Source organism: Thalia democratica, chromosome 1 (assembly GCF_965202585.1).
Source record: "Thalia democratica chromosome 1, ktThaDemo2.hap1.1, whole genome shotgun sequence".
Classification (NCBI taxonomy): Eukaryota; Metazoa; Chordata; class Thaliacea; order Salpida; family Salpidae; genus Thalia; species Thalia democratica.
In genome coordinates this window covers 68,810,470-68,824,716 of record NC_139165.1, presented here as the reverse complement: position 1 = coordinate 68,824,716, position 14,247 = coordinate 68,810,470, and the positions used below count along the sequence as shown (strand labels likewise).

The following is a 14,247-nucleotide window of genomic DNA, read 5'->3' as shown; positions in this document are numbered from 1 at the left end:
TTTTTCACAATTTATACACTTTATTTAAATATTTTTGGTTTATATCTCTAGAAATATTTAATTTTTCAATTTTATAAATGATAGTCTGAAAAAAAACTCTTGAAATACATAATTTTTTATCTAGTCTTTTACAGAGACATTGTTTGTTAACCTTGCCTAATGCATTAAACACTATATGTCTAACTAATTGTAACTAAAGTTTTTGTTTTAGATTTTACGTTGTTTTCTATTGGAACCTGTTTGTATAGCTTTTTCTGTAGACATATTTATCTTTATTATTTAGTTTTATAAATGTGTTACGACCAGCTAAAATCTATGTCGACCGAATCTAACCTTTTATGTACAAAATGCTGCCACATTTAGCCCAATGTCTAAAAAAGTTGTAAATCCCTTTTTAAAAACATTAAAAATTGTGTTCAAAGATTGACTTATTTGAAAAACAATAAAATTAACTAAAAATTAAAAAAAAAAATACATAGAAAACACAAATAAATAATGAAGTGTTATGATAAGAAGAAGGAAGTAAAGTTTTTTATGAATCAACCAATATGTTTCCATTGTACTAATTAAGATAAACATATGCTGATAAAAACAAAATTGAAAATTTGTCTATATGTTTTACTTAAACACTTTTATAACTTCTATACCAACAACAAAAAATAACTGACTGCAATAAATGTTAGTTTAATTTGTGCTACGCAATGCTATGTTACATATAGAAAAAGTAAAACAAGTACAACATATTTAAACACTTTTATATATAACTAATAAGTGTTTGCTTATTGAAACTTATAAATTTAGTACTAAATCTTTATACAAAAATGATGTTTTTTTTGTCTTCTGTCACATCACCTTAAGAGAATATCCTAATAAAATTATTAAAAAGTGTTGCTAGGACTTAAAGTACACCTAAATTAAGTCTTTTTTTTTCAAGTTTTTCTAAACAGAGTCTGCTTTAAGGGTACTTTTTAGCTAGAAATATAACTTTTTAAAGTATTAAAACTTTTTTTGTAGTATATATTACAATTAGGCTTTTAATACAATGACTACTCTTAACTAATACTCTTTTATTACTTATTTTGTCACAACTTTGGTTTAAAACAGTGTTTTCATGTTATTTACTATAATAACTTAAAACAACTGCAGCCAGCGGTAAATTTTTTCTAAAGAGTGCGGCCTGCGACTTAAAAAGGCTGCCGACCCCTGATCTACAGTTTTTAATATAGAAGTATTTTGTAAAATTATACATTGTATTCAGAATAAAATTAATTAATTATAAATTAAACATTTATTTTCAAATTAAACAATTTCCTTTAATGTTCACAATAATCTTTATTAAGCAAACAGACTTGTAAAGTTTTAGAATTTTTAAAGCATATCTTAAAAATATCTAATTTTAAAAAAAATGATACAATTTCTTTTTGAAAATAATGACATAGTAGAAAACCACTTACAGTTGTAGTGGTCGAGTAAAAAAAAAAATAATGTCTTATAGATTTTGGTAATAAATATTTATCATTATTGTTAGACACATAATATAAAACAGTACTAATTTAGTATTTTTATTTAATCTTAGAAAAGTATAGGTTAACAACATATGACTGCAATTATTGATTTTGAGAGAATGGCTTTAACTAATTAACTTATAAGTCCCATTTTTTGTTATAAAGTTTAATACTTTTAACAATTTGCTAGTTTAAGTTAAGCTAAAATACTTATAACTTTAAATTTTTAAACTACCAAACACTAAGTAATAAAGTGCTTTAAACCTGTGAAGGTAGTCCAACCAAGTAGTCTCGATGTAAGTAGTCAAACCAAAACAATAAATTAGTCTTGATTTTTATAATTTTCCAACAGTAAACTAAAAAAAAACTTAGTGAATAAACTAACTTAGAATAAGTTTTGGATATAAAAATAAAGTACAATTTTAAATGTTTCTATTAAAAACTACTCTAAAATATTTATTTTTTAATTTTCTATATGTAATAAGGTCAGTTTAACTTGTAAATATTATAAATGTATTAAATATGGGGTCTAATATTCAGGAAAAAATCAGGAATTCAGGAAAAAATTAAAATTCAGGAAAAAAAAGGTCAACTATTTAAAAAAAAAAATTTTGCACGGGTTGGTTTATTTTTTTCTTTCTATCTCAGTTAACCTATTCTTAGTCGGTAACTTTTTTATTTATTTATTAATTTTTTGTTTTTTACTATAACTGTTACCCCTAACCCTTAATCGTTTTTTTCTTATTGATATTTTTTTGCTTATTCTTAAATTATTTTATACTATCACTGTTACCCCTAACCCTTGGTCGCTAACTTTAAAAAACATTTAATTTTTCTATTATATAGGTATATTATTCATTTAAAAATCAGTTAAATTGATTTATAGGTCTAAAACTAAAAAAATAAATTTATTTAATAATGCATTCAAAAATTTAGCTAGCACATACTATTTTACTTCTGTACAAACTACAATTCTTAGTTTATTTAAATGCATCTAAACGTTCATCCATAGCAGAACATTTGTTAAATAATTTAACATATGCAAACAGTTATAATCTAAATAGACCTCAAATTATTAAAACTTGTAGTAATGTTTTCGATTTGATTTAACTAGAAGCTGTTTGTATTTTATTTGGGAAACCTGTTTTATGTAAGCAAAAAGATTTTGATTATACTATTTCTTTGTTTTCGTAATACTTAATAAGTGTTATTGTCATTATATTGATGTATAGTTTTTAAATAAATATACCTTTTATGGTTAAGTTTATTCACAAACTAATTACAAGAATGATAAAGTCTGTAATACAAAACATAACTAAAACTAGGTAAATACTTCTACAGTTTTAATGTCGATTAATTAAAATGTAAGTAAACTTAAATGATTTTAATTGTTACTAATTGCTTTAGTCTTTTATTAACATTTTGATTGTTTTATAATTACTTGATTACTATATAATTTTGTAAAATCTTATCTTTTGTTAGTTTTGTACTCTACTGATGAAAAATACTCGAAATATATTTAATTTTATTGAATTTGTGTGTCTATCTTATATATCTTATAGCATAAATACTGGTCACTTACGTTCCAATATTTGAAAAAGAAGTATGACAAATATAGTTATCAAGTTTTGTAGTAAGCTGATGTTCACTCAAAGTAAAAGCATTAAAATAAAAATGCACTTAAAGGTTTTAAAACAGTGTAGTATCAAAATGGTCATTCCAAAGTGTATTGTGTTTAGAATAAATAACTCTAAACTAAAGGTATCTAGTAAAGTAAAAAAAATATTTTTGAAATCTGAAATTCTGAAAATAGATAAACTATAAATACCTTGAATCTGCAATTTCAAATTACTCAAGTAAATAAAGACAGTTATGTTTCCAGAAGATTTTGAAAAATTTGTTATTTATGTGAAAAAAGTTGTAACTCAACAAAAAAGTAAAATTATGAAGGACAATAATTATAAATTTAACATTGATATTGCAAAATTTTGGTATTTTAGCTAGATATAATATTTTTTATTATTCTGAACGACTGTTGACGCAACATGAGAGCTATGTATTAAGTCTTGGCACTAATATTTTGCATCCAAAACATGTGGATAAAGATTTGTTTTCATAAAGATTTGTTTTCAAGATTTGAGTGCTTTTACAAACAACTGTGTATGTTGAAATCTAGATTTTTTGACGAAGAAACTGCTACGAAAGTTAATTTGTCATCCTTGGCACGTAATTATAGTAAATAAAACCTGAAATAAGTAATTGTTTGAATTTCTCTGAAATAAGAAATATAGTAAAATAGTTAAAACGACAATAATCTAATAATTTATAAAGCGGACAAGGGAATTGGGTGTGTGTCAATCAACAAATCTTAGTATGTGGAAAAAATGGATGTTGTTGTTAGTAGTTATTCATCAAAATTTTAACTTTTAGGCTCGGCAAAAAAATAGACAATATTGATAAAGTTTAAAGTTAGATTATTAAGTTTCCAAAACATTTATTAACCAAGAATGAAGTTAGTGAATTTGTTTTCAATTTAAACCGGTTGGGTCAGTTACCCCATGTTTGTAGGAGTTACCAAAAAATCATGAAGAAAACATTCCTCTGAAGTCCAAGTTATCTATTGTAAACTCAGCGCAGCAAAAAATAGCGAAGTTTTTAAACTTGAGTCTTGGGCCAGTTTTGAATAGTGATGTACCGGACCCGGATCCGGACTTTTTTTTCAAACTAGAATCCGGCCGGAACCGGACCCGGACTTTTTTTTCAAATAAGAGTCCGGCCGGAACCGGATCCGGACTTTTTTTCAAATTAGAATCCGGCCGGATCCGGATTTCAGACAAAAATGGCAATATCCGGCCGGACCCGGATAGTGAGTCCGGTACATCACTAGAATAAACTAGCCTGAGTCAGAATGAGGTTTTTAAAATTGAAAAAAAAAAACTTTAATCTAATAATAAGTAGAACAGCTAGCCTCAAGGTTTACAAATTTAGGTGTTATTTACAATTAAAAATCTGAAATCAAGTTCTTGAACAAAATACACTAGAAAATTACAAAATATTGAAAACTGGATCAGCTCAAACTCATTCAAAATCTAAAAGAAAACTAGCCTGAGTTTTTATAAAAAACTAAACTAGCCTGAGGCAGTCAAAGATTTTCTAAAATTCCCAAAAATTTTCAAACTAGCAGGGTTGCCACTGTTTAAGTTAATAAAACTAGCTAGAGTGAGTTTAAACAAGCCTGAGTCAGAATGAGGTTTTTAAAAACTGAAAAAAATACTTTAATCTAATAATCAGTAGAACAGCTAGCAAAGGTTGACAATTTGGTAGTAAAGTTGTGGACTGATTGTGGTACACTTAACTTATTAGTACTACCCATCATAATTAGATCCTACCTTATTTAATTAATATCTTACAAATACTAAATTCTAACTGAGACTACTTTCTATAATCAGACACGACAGTTTTGAGTGATGAATCTTTTATATAAAACACAACAAGAAATACTAGCATATACAAAATTATTAATTACTTTGGTAACACTTTAAAAACTGGAAGCTATTTAAATCTATATCAAAAGACTTAAAACAAAAACTAAAAATTAAATAAAACTTTTAGTAAACAAGAAACTGTAAAATTTTTAATAAACTATTAACCTGGCTTAAATATTTAAACAATTAAACACCTGTTGAAATATTCACTTTTAAGACAAAACACTACTTACAATAAGCATTCACAAAAACGTTCAAGATTTTTTGTTGCTTCAAGCTACACACCAAACTAACTAACTGCTTACATATAAACTGCCTGTCATGTTCTGATGTTTTGTTGCATCAGTATTTAGTTTGAAATATTTCGTCATATGATTCTCATTGGCTCGTACATTCAACCGTATTAACTCTAAATATTCTCTGAGCTCAACTTTAAACAATAAATAATGGCAAGTATTCATTCCAAAGTTTTCAATTTTACAACATATGTAAAGAGTTGCATTTCATGAAATGTTTATTTATAGTTTAAATGTAAACAAATGTAAATTAGTCACGTGTACAAAATGAACCAATCATAGTAGGTGTTTAATTTTAACTGACGATTATGACTCTTATTAATTTTCACAGAATTTGTTTTTGAAAAAATACTTTTTAGTATGCTCCTTTTTACTAACTAGATCCGGGTCCGGCCGGATCTCTGTTAGGATCCGGCCGGACCCGGATCCGGACTTTTTTTTCAAATTAGAATCCGGCCGGAACCGGACCCGGACTTTTTTTTCAAATTAGAATCCGGCCGGATCCGGATATCAGACAAAAATGGCAATATCCGGCCGGACCCGGATAGTGAGTCCGGTACATCACTAGTTTTGAAGCACTTTTTAGCATATTGTTTGAAAGATTCATTTACGTTCGTTGATGAAATTAGAGATATGGAAGCAAATAATACATTTACTTCGTCGTTTGACGTTAAGTATTTTTACTAATGTACCTCTGGAAGAGGTCATTGAAATTTTTGCAGAGTTGCTAAATGTTTTTGGCAATTTTTCTCAAGGTTTTCAAAATTTTTTTCAGATTTTTATTTTTAAAAGTTTCAGGTAAAAAAAACTGTGTTAAATAGTATAACGACAGATATCTTAAAGCTTCTTTAAAGTTGTGTTTAGTAAAAAAATGTTGATGATGACAAATTGTTTTATCTATTCGATAGATTTTTTGTGTCAAATCGAGATTTAATTACTTAACATTTAAAAGTTGTTTAAAATTCAAGGTTTTTTAGCGATTTTTGTTCAAAGTTCCGGTTTTTTTTTAAACTTCTCAAGCTCCAGGTTTTTCCAGGATTCAGGGTTTTTAGGCAACCATTTGTATTGATACATTGTATAAGATTAGTAAACTTCCAATGAATTTTTTAAAGTCTTTGAAACTTGCAACTCTGGCGTTAAGAGAATAATTCTTTAATTTATTCTCAATAAGACGGGATAGCCATGAGATCTCCCTTGGGACCAACATTGGCTAACATTTATAGATTATATGAAGTTGAAAATTAATGCTGCTTTCAAAAATAAACTATTGTGATTCAGGTATGTTGATGATTGTTTTGTGTTGGTCAAAAGCGAGAAATTTATGGATAAATTTTCAGTTTTTTGAATAATTTTTATGACTCTATCAGTTTCTCAATTGAAAAACAAAACATAAATGAACTTGCTTTTTTAGATGTACGAGAAGAAAATATATTTTTAACATCGGTGTATAGAAAGAAAACCTTTACAGGTTGTTATTTGAATTTTCAATCCAACTGTAGTTTAAAGAAAAAAGTTAATCTAATCAGAACCCTGTGTCATCGTGCACATAAAATTTGTTCTCCAGAGTTGCTACTAAGTGAAATTAAACAGATCAAGTTACTATTAAACAAAACCGGGTATCCACAACAGCTTGTTAACAAAAAAATTTATTTACATTTGAAAACTTTAAATAGAATAAAGACCTGAAAAATATTTAGATACTTTAAAACTCCATTCATCAATAGCTCTGAAATGTTAAAAAAGAAAATTAATCAATTGACAAGAAATAATTATTATGCAGCAAACCCTAGGGTTTTCTTCACATCAAAACCACTATAAATACCAGGTGGTAAAGATCCAATATCAAACTTAAATATAAAGTATGGTAGTTTACCAATTCGGCGTTTTGTAGAGTAAGCTATATCGGATTGACAATAAGACCTCTAAGGAAAAGGATAAAAGAACATGTCTGAAATGGTGTAGAGAATTTTTGCTTTTCAGAAAACAAAGATAGTATACCGGCCAAGGTTTTAAATGCATCTAAACGTTCATCCATTGCAGAACATTGTGTTAATAAAACAACATGTGCAAACAGTTATAATCTAAATAGATTTAAAACTTGTAGTAATGTTTTCGATTTGATTAAATTTCTATTTTATTAAGGAAACCTATTTTAAGTAAGTAAAAAGATTTTGATTATACTATTTATTTATTTTCGTTATACTTTATAAGTGTTATTATCATTATATTGATGTATAGTTTTACTTTAGATTAATTATAATGCAAATAGACAAGTTTAAGAGCTACTGCTATTTATAAACAACGTTAATTTACGATTTTAATTTTATTCACGTATTAATCAATATATTTCAATGGCTTAACCTAATTTATTTAAGTTTTTAAGAATTACTAAAAATTAGCTTTTGAAATCAAGTTTAAATAAAAACCACATTTAGTTGAAAACATGTTTACATCAAGACTTTTATGCTAACATTAAAAACACTTTTTATAACTATTTTAAATATATTTGATAAAACTTTTAAAACATCATAAAACTAGCACGTTATTTAAGTAAAACTTTATAAAATCAACAAAATAAGTTCTAAGAATAAATTACCTACTTGTAAACTAAAATAATACGATGTATTCATAAAATTTTTTTAAATATTATTAAAGAGCATTCTTTTCAAATTGTATTATTTATTAACCTAGAAACTGTCTATACAAATTAATTATACTAGTTTATTCATTTAATAGCTAATGAATTCCCCACTTCCTAGCAAATGCGTTGCAAAGCATACCACAAGTGAAATCGACTGATATTGGGTAATTACTGATTGATACTACATCATCCACAAATGAGTTGTCAGCCTGAAATTTACTAATCATTATATAACTTTGAAATTAATTACTTAACAAAATAATTAAAAACACGAAAATATAAGTACGAAAAAGTACTAAATTTATGTTTGTAAAAAGCAGAAAGGTTTTATATTTTTGTATTTGTTTATTGTGTGACTACAGTTAAGGGGAAACACTCCGTAATTATGATTTATAACGACGGAAGATTTTTGGTCAATTTATACTTTTATTTGCCTACAAATACTTTTAATCAGTTTTGACTATAGACTAATATTCGTATACAAAAGAGTATTTACTTGTAGAAAAATATGTTTTAGGCATTGAAAGTTAAGACAGAATTTTTTACAGCAAAACTATGATTTTTATTGTTATAACTTAAATAGTCAAAACGTAAAAATATAAAAGCATTTTTTTAAGAATCTGCTAAAACGTATTTACTGAACTATTTTAATTATTTGTTGTTCTAAAACTTCAATGACTTCGACTTTTATTAGTATACTAATTAAATGTAAATATACTTAACAACTAAATAATTTTATTATAAGTAGAATCAAAATTAACTTTATTAATTAAACAAGTCAACAAGCTACTATCACAACAACCATCCTTACTTTCTTATCGCACACACTGGCTTTGATAAACACAGCAACAGGGGTGTCATCGTCTCTTACCAGATCTTGCACTTTCACAACTTTATCAGCACTGGTATCCACTCTTACTATCCGCGTTCCTTCTGGCAAGTGCTCACGTACATTACCTTTGACAATCTAAAAGTAAAATTTTTACTTGCATCATATTTATGAATGTTTTAATAATATTTTTGTATACCCAAAACTATTGTAATATACTTATTCATAGGTTGACTAGTATATTTTATTAACTACAAACTTTGCAATTAATAGATAAAACAGAGTTGAGCATAGTTGATCCTTTAGAATAATTCTTGATTTTAGTGTTTTTTTTTAATTAAATCTTTAGACTATTTCATACGTGTAGGCTAAAAAAACACAAATGGACACACTTAAAGAAACTTTGATAATTGAAAATGAATGAAAAAACCTTAATTTACAAAACTAACATAAAGATCTCCCATTAAGTTGATATACAAATCATAGTTCAACACTGGCAAATATTTAAGCAAAACTTACAAAAAGCTTTAACTTATATCCTTAAAACTATAAAATGCTATTTACTAGGAAGTAGAATGAATATTAATTTCTAAATATTCCCCTTAACTAAAAAACAATTATTAATTTTTAGTAAAAAATGTTAACTTTAACGAAAACATGTTATGTTAGTCTACATAGAAAAAGGTTAGCCAATGCAAAATTACTTTTTTTTTTTGAAATAACAAAAAAGTGTTTTTATGTCCAAACTACAATATCTACTTAAATATAGTAATAAAAAACTGCAACAAGATAATAAATACGTAGAAATTGTAAATATTACAACTGTGTGTCAAAATATTATTTTTTATCATTGTGTTTTTGAATAAGTACTACACTGCAAAGCACGATCATTAAAAACAGTTCAAGTAACTATTTGCGACCTGGGTTAGTCCTAATGACAGGCAGACTTATTTACGATGATCTGCTGTATCAGATTGCGGTGCAGTATAGTGATTACTAATCAATGGTGATAGCGTAAAAACATTTCTAATTTGATAAGACAGCTGAAATAACTACTAGTTATTTTATTATTAATCATAAATTTATTCTCATCAAAAATGCCTAATTTTTTTTTAACTAGCACAAATAGCATCGGCAAAATTTGAAGTAATGAAAAAACAAACTACATGGTGTGGAAACTACTTCTATAATCATTATTTTTGAGAAAATAAACCATAATTACATAAAGAAAGAACATATTTTCTTCTTAGTGATAAATTTTGTTATTGTGATAAATGTGCTTTGTCAAAACTATTCAATAATTTAAATACTATTGTAAAAGTAATTACTTTTATAGCACCTTTTCACTTAATTTTAAGTTAAAAGTTTTAAATTTTGAAGCACATTATCATTATGACGAAGACTTAAAAATAGATTTTAATAAATTATTCAGCTAAACAAACAATAATTTGTGATAAATGCTTAAGATTTTATGAACTTTACAACAAAAATATTTAAAATGTAAGTAATATAAGGTGATAACGTAAGGTTAAGATAAACTATTTTTTGAAAAATAAAATCTATTTAGCAACTATGGTTACTTAAAAAGTAAAAGTTTTTTGTAAAACCTTTAACAAGGCTTCTTCTGAATTTTTATCTTTTACTCTGCCACCTTTTATCAACTGTGAAAACACACCACAAAATCTTTCATATGTACGAGGCAGTCTTGTTTTTGGGTTTATTTCTATCACTTGGTTTTCTGATTTTAGCTTATCTGTTTCTATGTATACCTAAAAACAAAATTTTAAACGTTGTATAGAAAAAAATATTAACCATAAAAAATATTAAAGAAGAAAATAACTGGATAAGTTGAATTATAAGTATAATGAATATAAATTTTATTACTAAATGCTGTAAAATATGATGCTTAAGTTTACTTAAACAAAATATTTAAAACATTCTTAAATATTTTCAACTTTTATTAGCTGTGAATAAAACTTTTATTTGCTATTTTGGTATGTTAAGTATTAAGTTTTATAACTAATTTCTTTTTTTTCTTCTATTTACTTAAAAGAGCAAAAACTATTCTTATATTACCATAGACCCTAATATATACTGCTTCTATGGGGGAAAAAAATCAATACTTTTTTGGTTAAACACGTTTAGCTTTTTCAAAGCTTATCATACGCATGCTATTATTATTAACAGTAAAATCAAAATTAGAGACCTGTAAAAGTGTATGTCTATTCAGTGGGCTGTCCATCAACTTGAGTAACGAATTGTGTGTTATGTCAGGTCTTGCACTTTCCGGGCTTCTATTGTTCTTTCTCAAATAGCTTTCATGTTTATTACAATCCAAGAGTTCATTTTTTTTCATCACCTAAAAAATGTAATCAATATATTAAAAATGGTAATAAAAAGTTTAAATAAAAAGTGTTTTTTTAAGTTATTAAGGAAAAAGTTTTATTTAGTTATTTGCATTGCTTGTTTTTGAGGCAAAGACTTGCCTTTGTAACTAACAAAATAATTTGAATTAGCTTTAGTTACGGCTAAATTAAACAAAAACTAATGAAGTTAGTAGTAGTAATCAAAAAGTAAAAAAATTACCATTATTAAAGCGCCAAATTATAATAAATTATAAATCTTTAAATTTAAAACATTCATAAATAAGAAACTTAATTAAAAAAATATCCTGAATTTTAAAACAAAATCAAACTAGCCTTAGTTTTTCAAAACCACTTTGAAACTTATTAACTAGCTTTGACTGATATTTTTGAAAAATGTTTAAAAAATATAAACAGTATGATTGAGAGAAACCCTATTTAGTACAATACTATTTATAAAGTTGAGCTTAAATTTATAAGTAGTGTCTTTAAAATATGGTTTAAGAATCCACATTGTAACAAGTAGAAAACTTTATTAATTGATTTTTTCATGAACTTTACAAATTATAAGTACTAAGAGTTTTTATATTTCCTGTCGCATTATACTGAACATATCAAATTAAATGTTTAAACATTTTTTTGAGTAAAGTGCACTTAAAAAAAGATTACTACTCTTTGAGACAAAAACTAGCCTGAGTTTTAATAAAAATTGATTCTACTGCTTTATTGATCAGTTTATTCCAGTGCAAAATTTTCTTTGCTTAAGACTATAAATACTTACAATTTTAAATCATTTCAAAATTGATTTTTTACATATATTTTTATATTTATTCTATATAATATGTTTTTATATTTAGTTTTATACATGTTTTATTGACATTAAATCTAATTTTAAATTCTTGAAGTGCTTTAAACTGTTTATTTCAGCATCATAACTATTAAGTAATAACTTATGCAAAAAGCCTAGCCTAAGGCAAAAGGTTTTGGCTAATAATCAAAATCAACACGTTCATGAAAATAAAATGGTATAACATAACAGGGTTTCAAGAGACTTTTGAAATTTTTTCTAATATTTCTAACTTTTTTCCTGGTTTATGAAAGTACAAGTTTTATTGTTCACTTTTAGTCACGTTAAATTAAGGTCTTAAATGATGGTTTAAAATAATGAAAAGATACTGTAATGCTATTTTAAATCTGTTTAAATGTAAATAAACTATATATGATACTAAAAAAATGGTTCTATAAGATAGATTTTTTGTACCTAATAAAAACTTTGTCATTTTACACATAAAAATTGTTTATTGCAGGTTTTTTAATGATTTTGGTCAAAACTCTAGATTTTTTTCTTAATTTCTCAAATTCCAGATTTTCCAGTTTTTTTTCCTTAATTCCAGAGTTTTTTGCAACCCTGACATAAGTTGTCTGAAATATAGCAAAATATTCAACAACTGAATCAACTTAGTCTACTTAAGTCCTAACATAATTCTAGCCTTTAAACTAAACTGAGTTTCTCAGAAGAAAAAAAAAACTAGCCATAGTTTGTTGTATTCCTGATCAAAAATACAATTAATCAGATGGTAAAATTTAACTATAAAAATTTTAATATGCATTAGTTAGAAAAAATCCAACACAAGAAATAATAACAATAACATTTTAAAATAAAGTTTTAATGGCAAGACATTAGAATAAATTCTAATATAAAAAAGCTATAAAATCTAGTATTTTTAGTAAACATATGATGAACTATTAAATTCAAAACTAAAACTTTTTACTTCATAAAAATAGCATGTATAACTAATGGTAAGCCAATTTCTACCTTAACTTACAACTTTCAATTAAAACTTTTTTTAACAACTAGTGTCAGCTAAATGAATGTTACAACTTATTTTTAACTACTTTCCTTTCAAACTTAGTACTAAAATTAATATTTGTTAATTATTTTGTTTTATAAAAACTCGAATTAAACTTAAACTAGTTTGTTTATAATCTTAAAATAGTCTTATTTCTGATTCATTGTAAAAAAGCTAGTTATTTTCTAGTAAGCAATATTTAAAATATTAAAATACATACAAAAGTACACTATTTTTTCTAAAAAACAAGGATAAATACATAACCTTATTCAAAAAAACCTGAAGATATTCATTGATTGGCAAACATAAACAACTTATTCCTAATCAATAAAAATTTTAAGGAACAAACTTTGAATAATGTAACATTAATGCTGCAAAAAAACTTGAATTCTTTATTTAATATTTGTAATTTTATCTTTAAAATAAACTAATCAAATTAACAATACCTTGAGTATCATTAATTTGTTAAGAGTCATTTATCTGAGAAACATAGTAAGAAATTTTCATATGCAAAAATCATTATATTCTACTCAAAAAAGTTGTAAGCATTTAAAATATTAATTATTATTTATAAAGTTGTAAAAAATACAAAATAAAGTTAAATTAAATTTTCAATTAAACTAACTACTATGCTTCAAAAAGTATTAACAATACTAAACGAGAAGCCACTATAAATATTTTTGACTTGATTGAAATTATAAGAATAAATTTTCTAAATATACTATGCATGTAAAGGTTTTTGTTTTTATGAAAGTATTAAATATTCTTATACTGTATTCTTATAATGTAATCAGCCAGTAACTTACTCTTATAGTTTCTAATGTTGCTTGATCAAGAACTACTATCAGTCTTTTTTTAGTTTCAGATTCCATTGTCATATTTTGTTCTTCAACTTCATCTTCTGAGCTTTGATCACTTTCACACTCTGAACTTACATCACTAAGCTTTGGTATTTGTACATCAGCCATTACTTATATCTTTTTATATATGTTGTTGAAAATTATTTGTTTTCTATAAAAAAAATTTGAAGTTAAACATTTGCAGTTAACTATCTATTTATATGTTAACTAGAATAAAAATATAGCTTTTAACTATATGTATACAATATATATAAACATTAACATTATGTTAAGAAATAAATTACTTTTAACCATAAAAGATTCATTTCTTTTTTATTTGAAGCACTTTTATATTTATAAAACTATAAATACTTTTTATTAACCAAATTATACTTTAAAGATTAAACCTAAAATGATAATTACAATGATCATTGCAACT

The 14,247-nt window shown here is 25.2% G+C and overlaps 1 protein-coding gene across 1 annotated transcript; it reads right to left on the bottom strand.

Annotated features, from left to right (window-relative positions):
• Positions 1 to 7,845: 7,845 nt before the first annotated feature.
• On the bottom strand, positions 7,846 to 13,976 carry LOC145844034 (ribosomal RNA small subunit methyltransferase NEP1-like). Its single transcript, XM_082951364.1, has 5 exons — positions 13,776 to 13,976; positions 10,963 to 11,115; positions 10,364 to 10,525; positions 8,739 to 8,894; positions 7,846 to 8,136 (listed from the first exon to the last, which is right to left on the bottom strand). The coding sequence occupies exons 1-5, from the start codon at positions 13,935 to 13,937 to the stop codon at positions 8,023 to 8,025; spliced, it is 747 nt and encodes a 248-aa protein (XP_082807490.1). The 5' UTR covers positions 13,938 to 13,976; the 3' UTR covers positions 7,846 to 8,022.
• Between the last annotated feature and the right edge of the window lie 271 nt (positions 13,977 to 14,247).

Excerpts from the sequence above, each read along its gene's own strand:
- LOC145844034 (XM_082951364.1), bottom strand. The coding sequence starts at position 13,937 with ATGGCTGATGTACAAATACCAAAGCTTAGTGATGTAAGTTCAGAGTGT. Across the intron at positions 11,116-13,775 it reads CAACATTAGAAACTATAAGA|GTGATGAAAAAAAATGAACT; the intron begins GTAAGTTACTGG and ends TACATTTTTTAG. Across the intron at positions 8,895-10,363 it reads CAGAAGAAGCCTTGTTAAAG|ATTGTCAAAGGTAATGTACG; the intron begins GTTTTACAAAAA and ends TTTTACTTTTAG.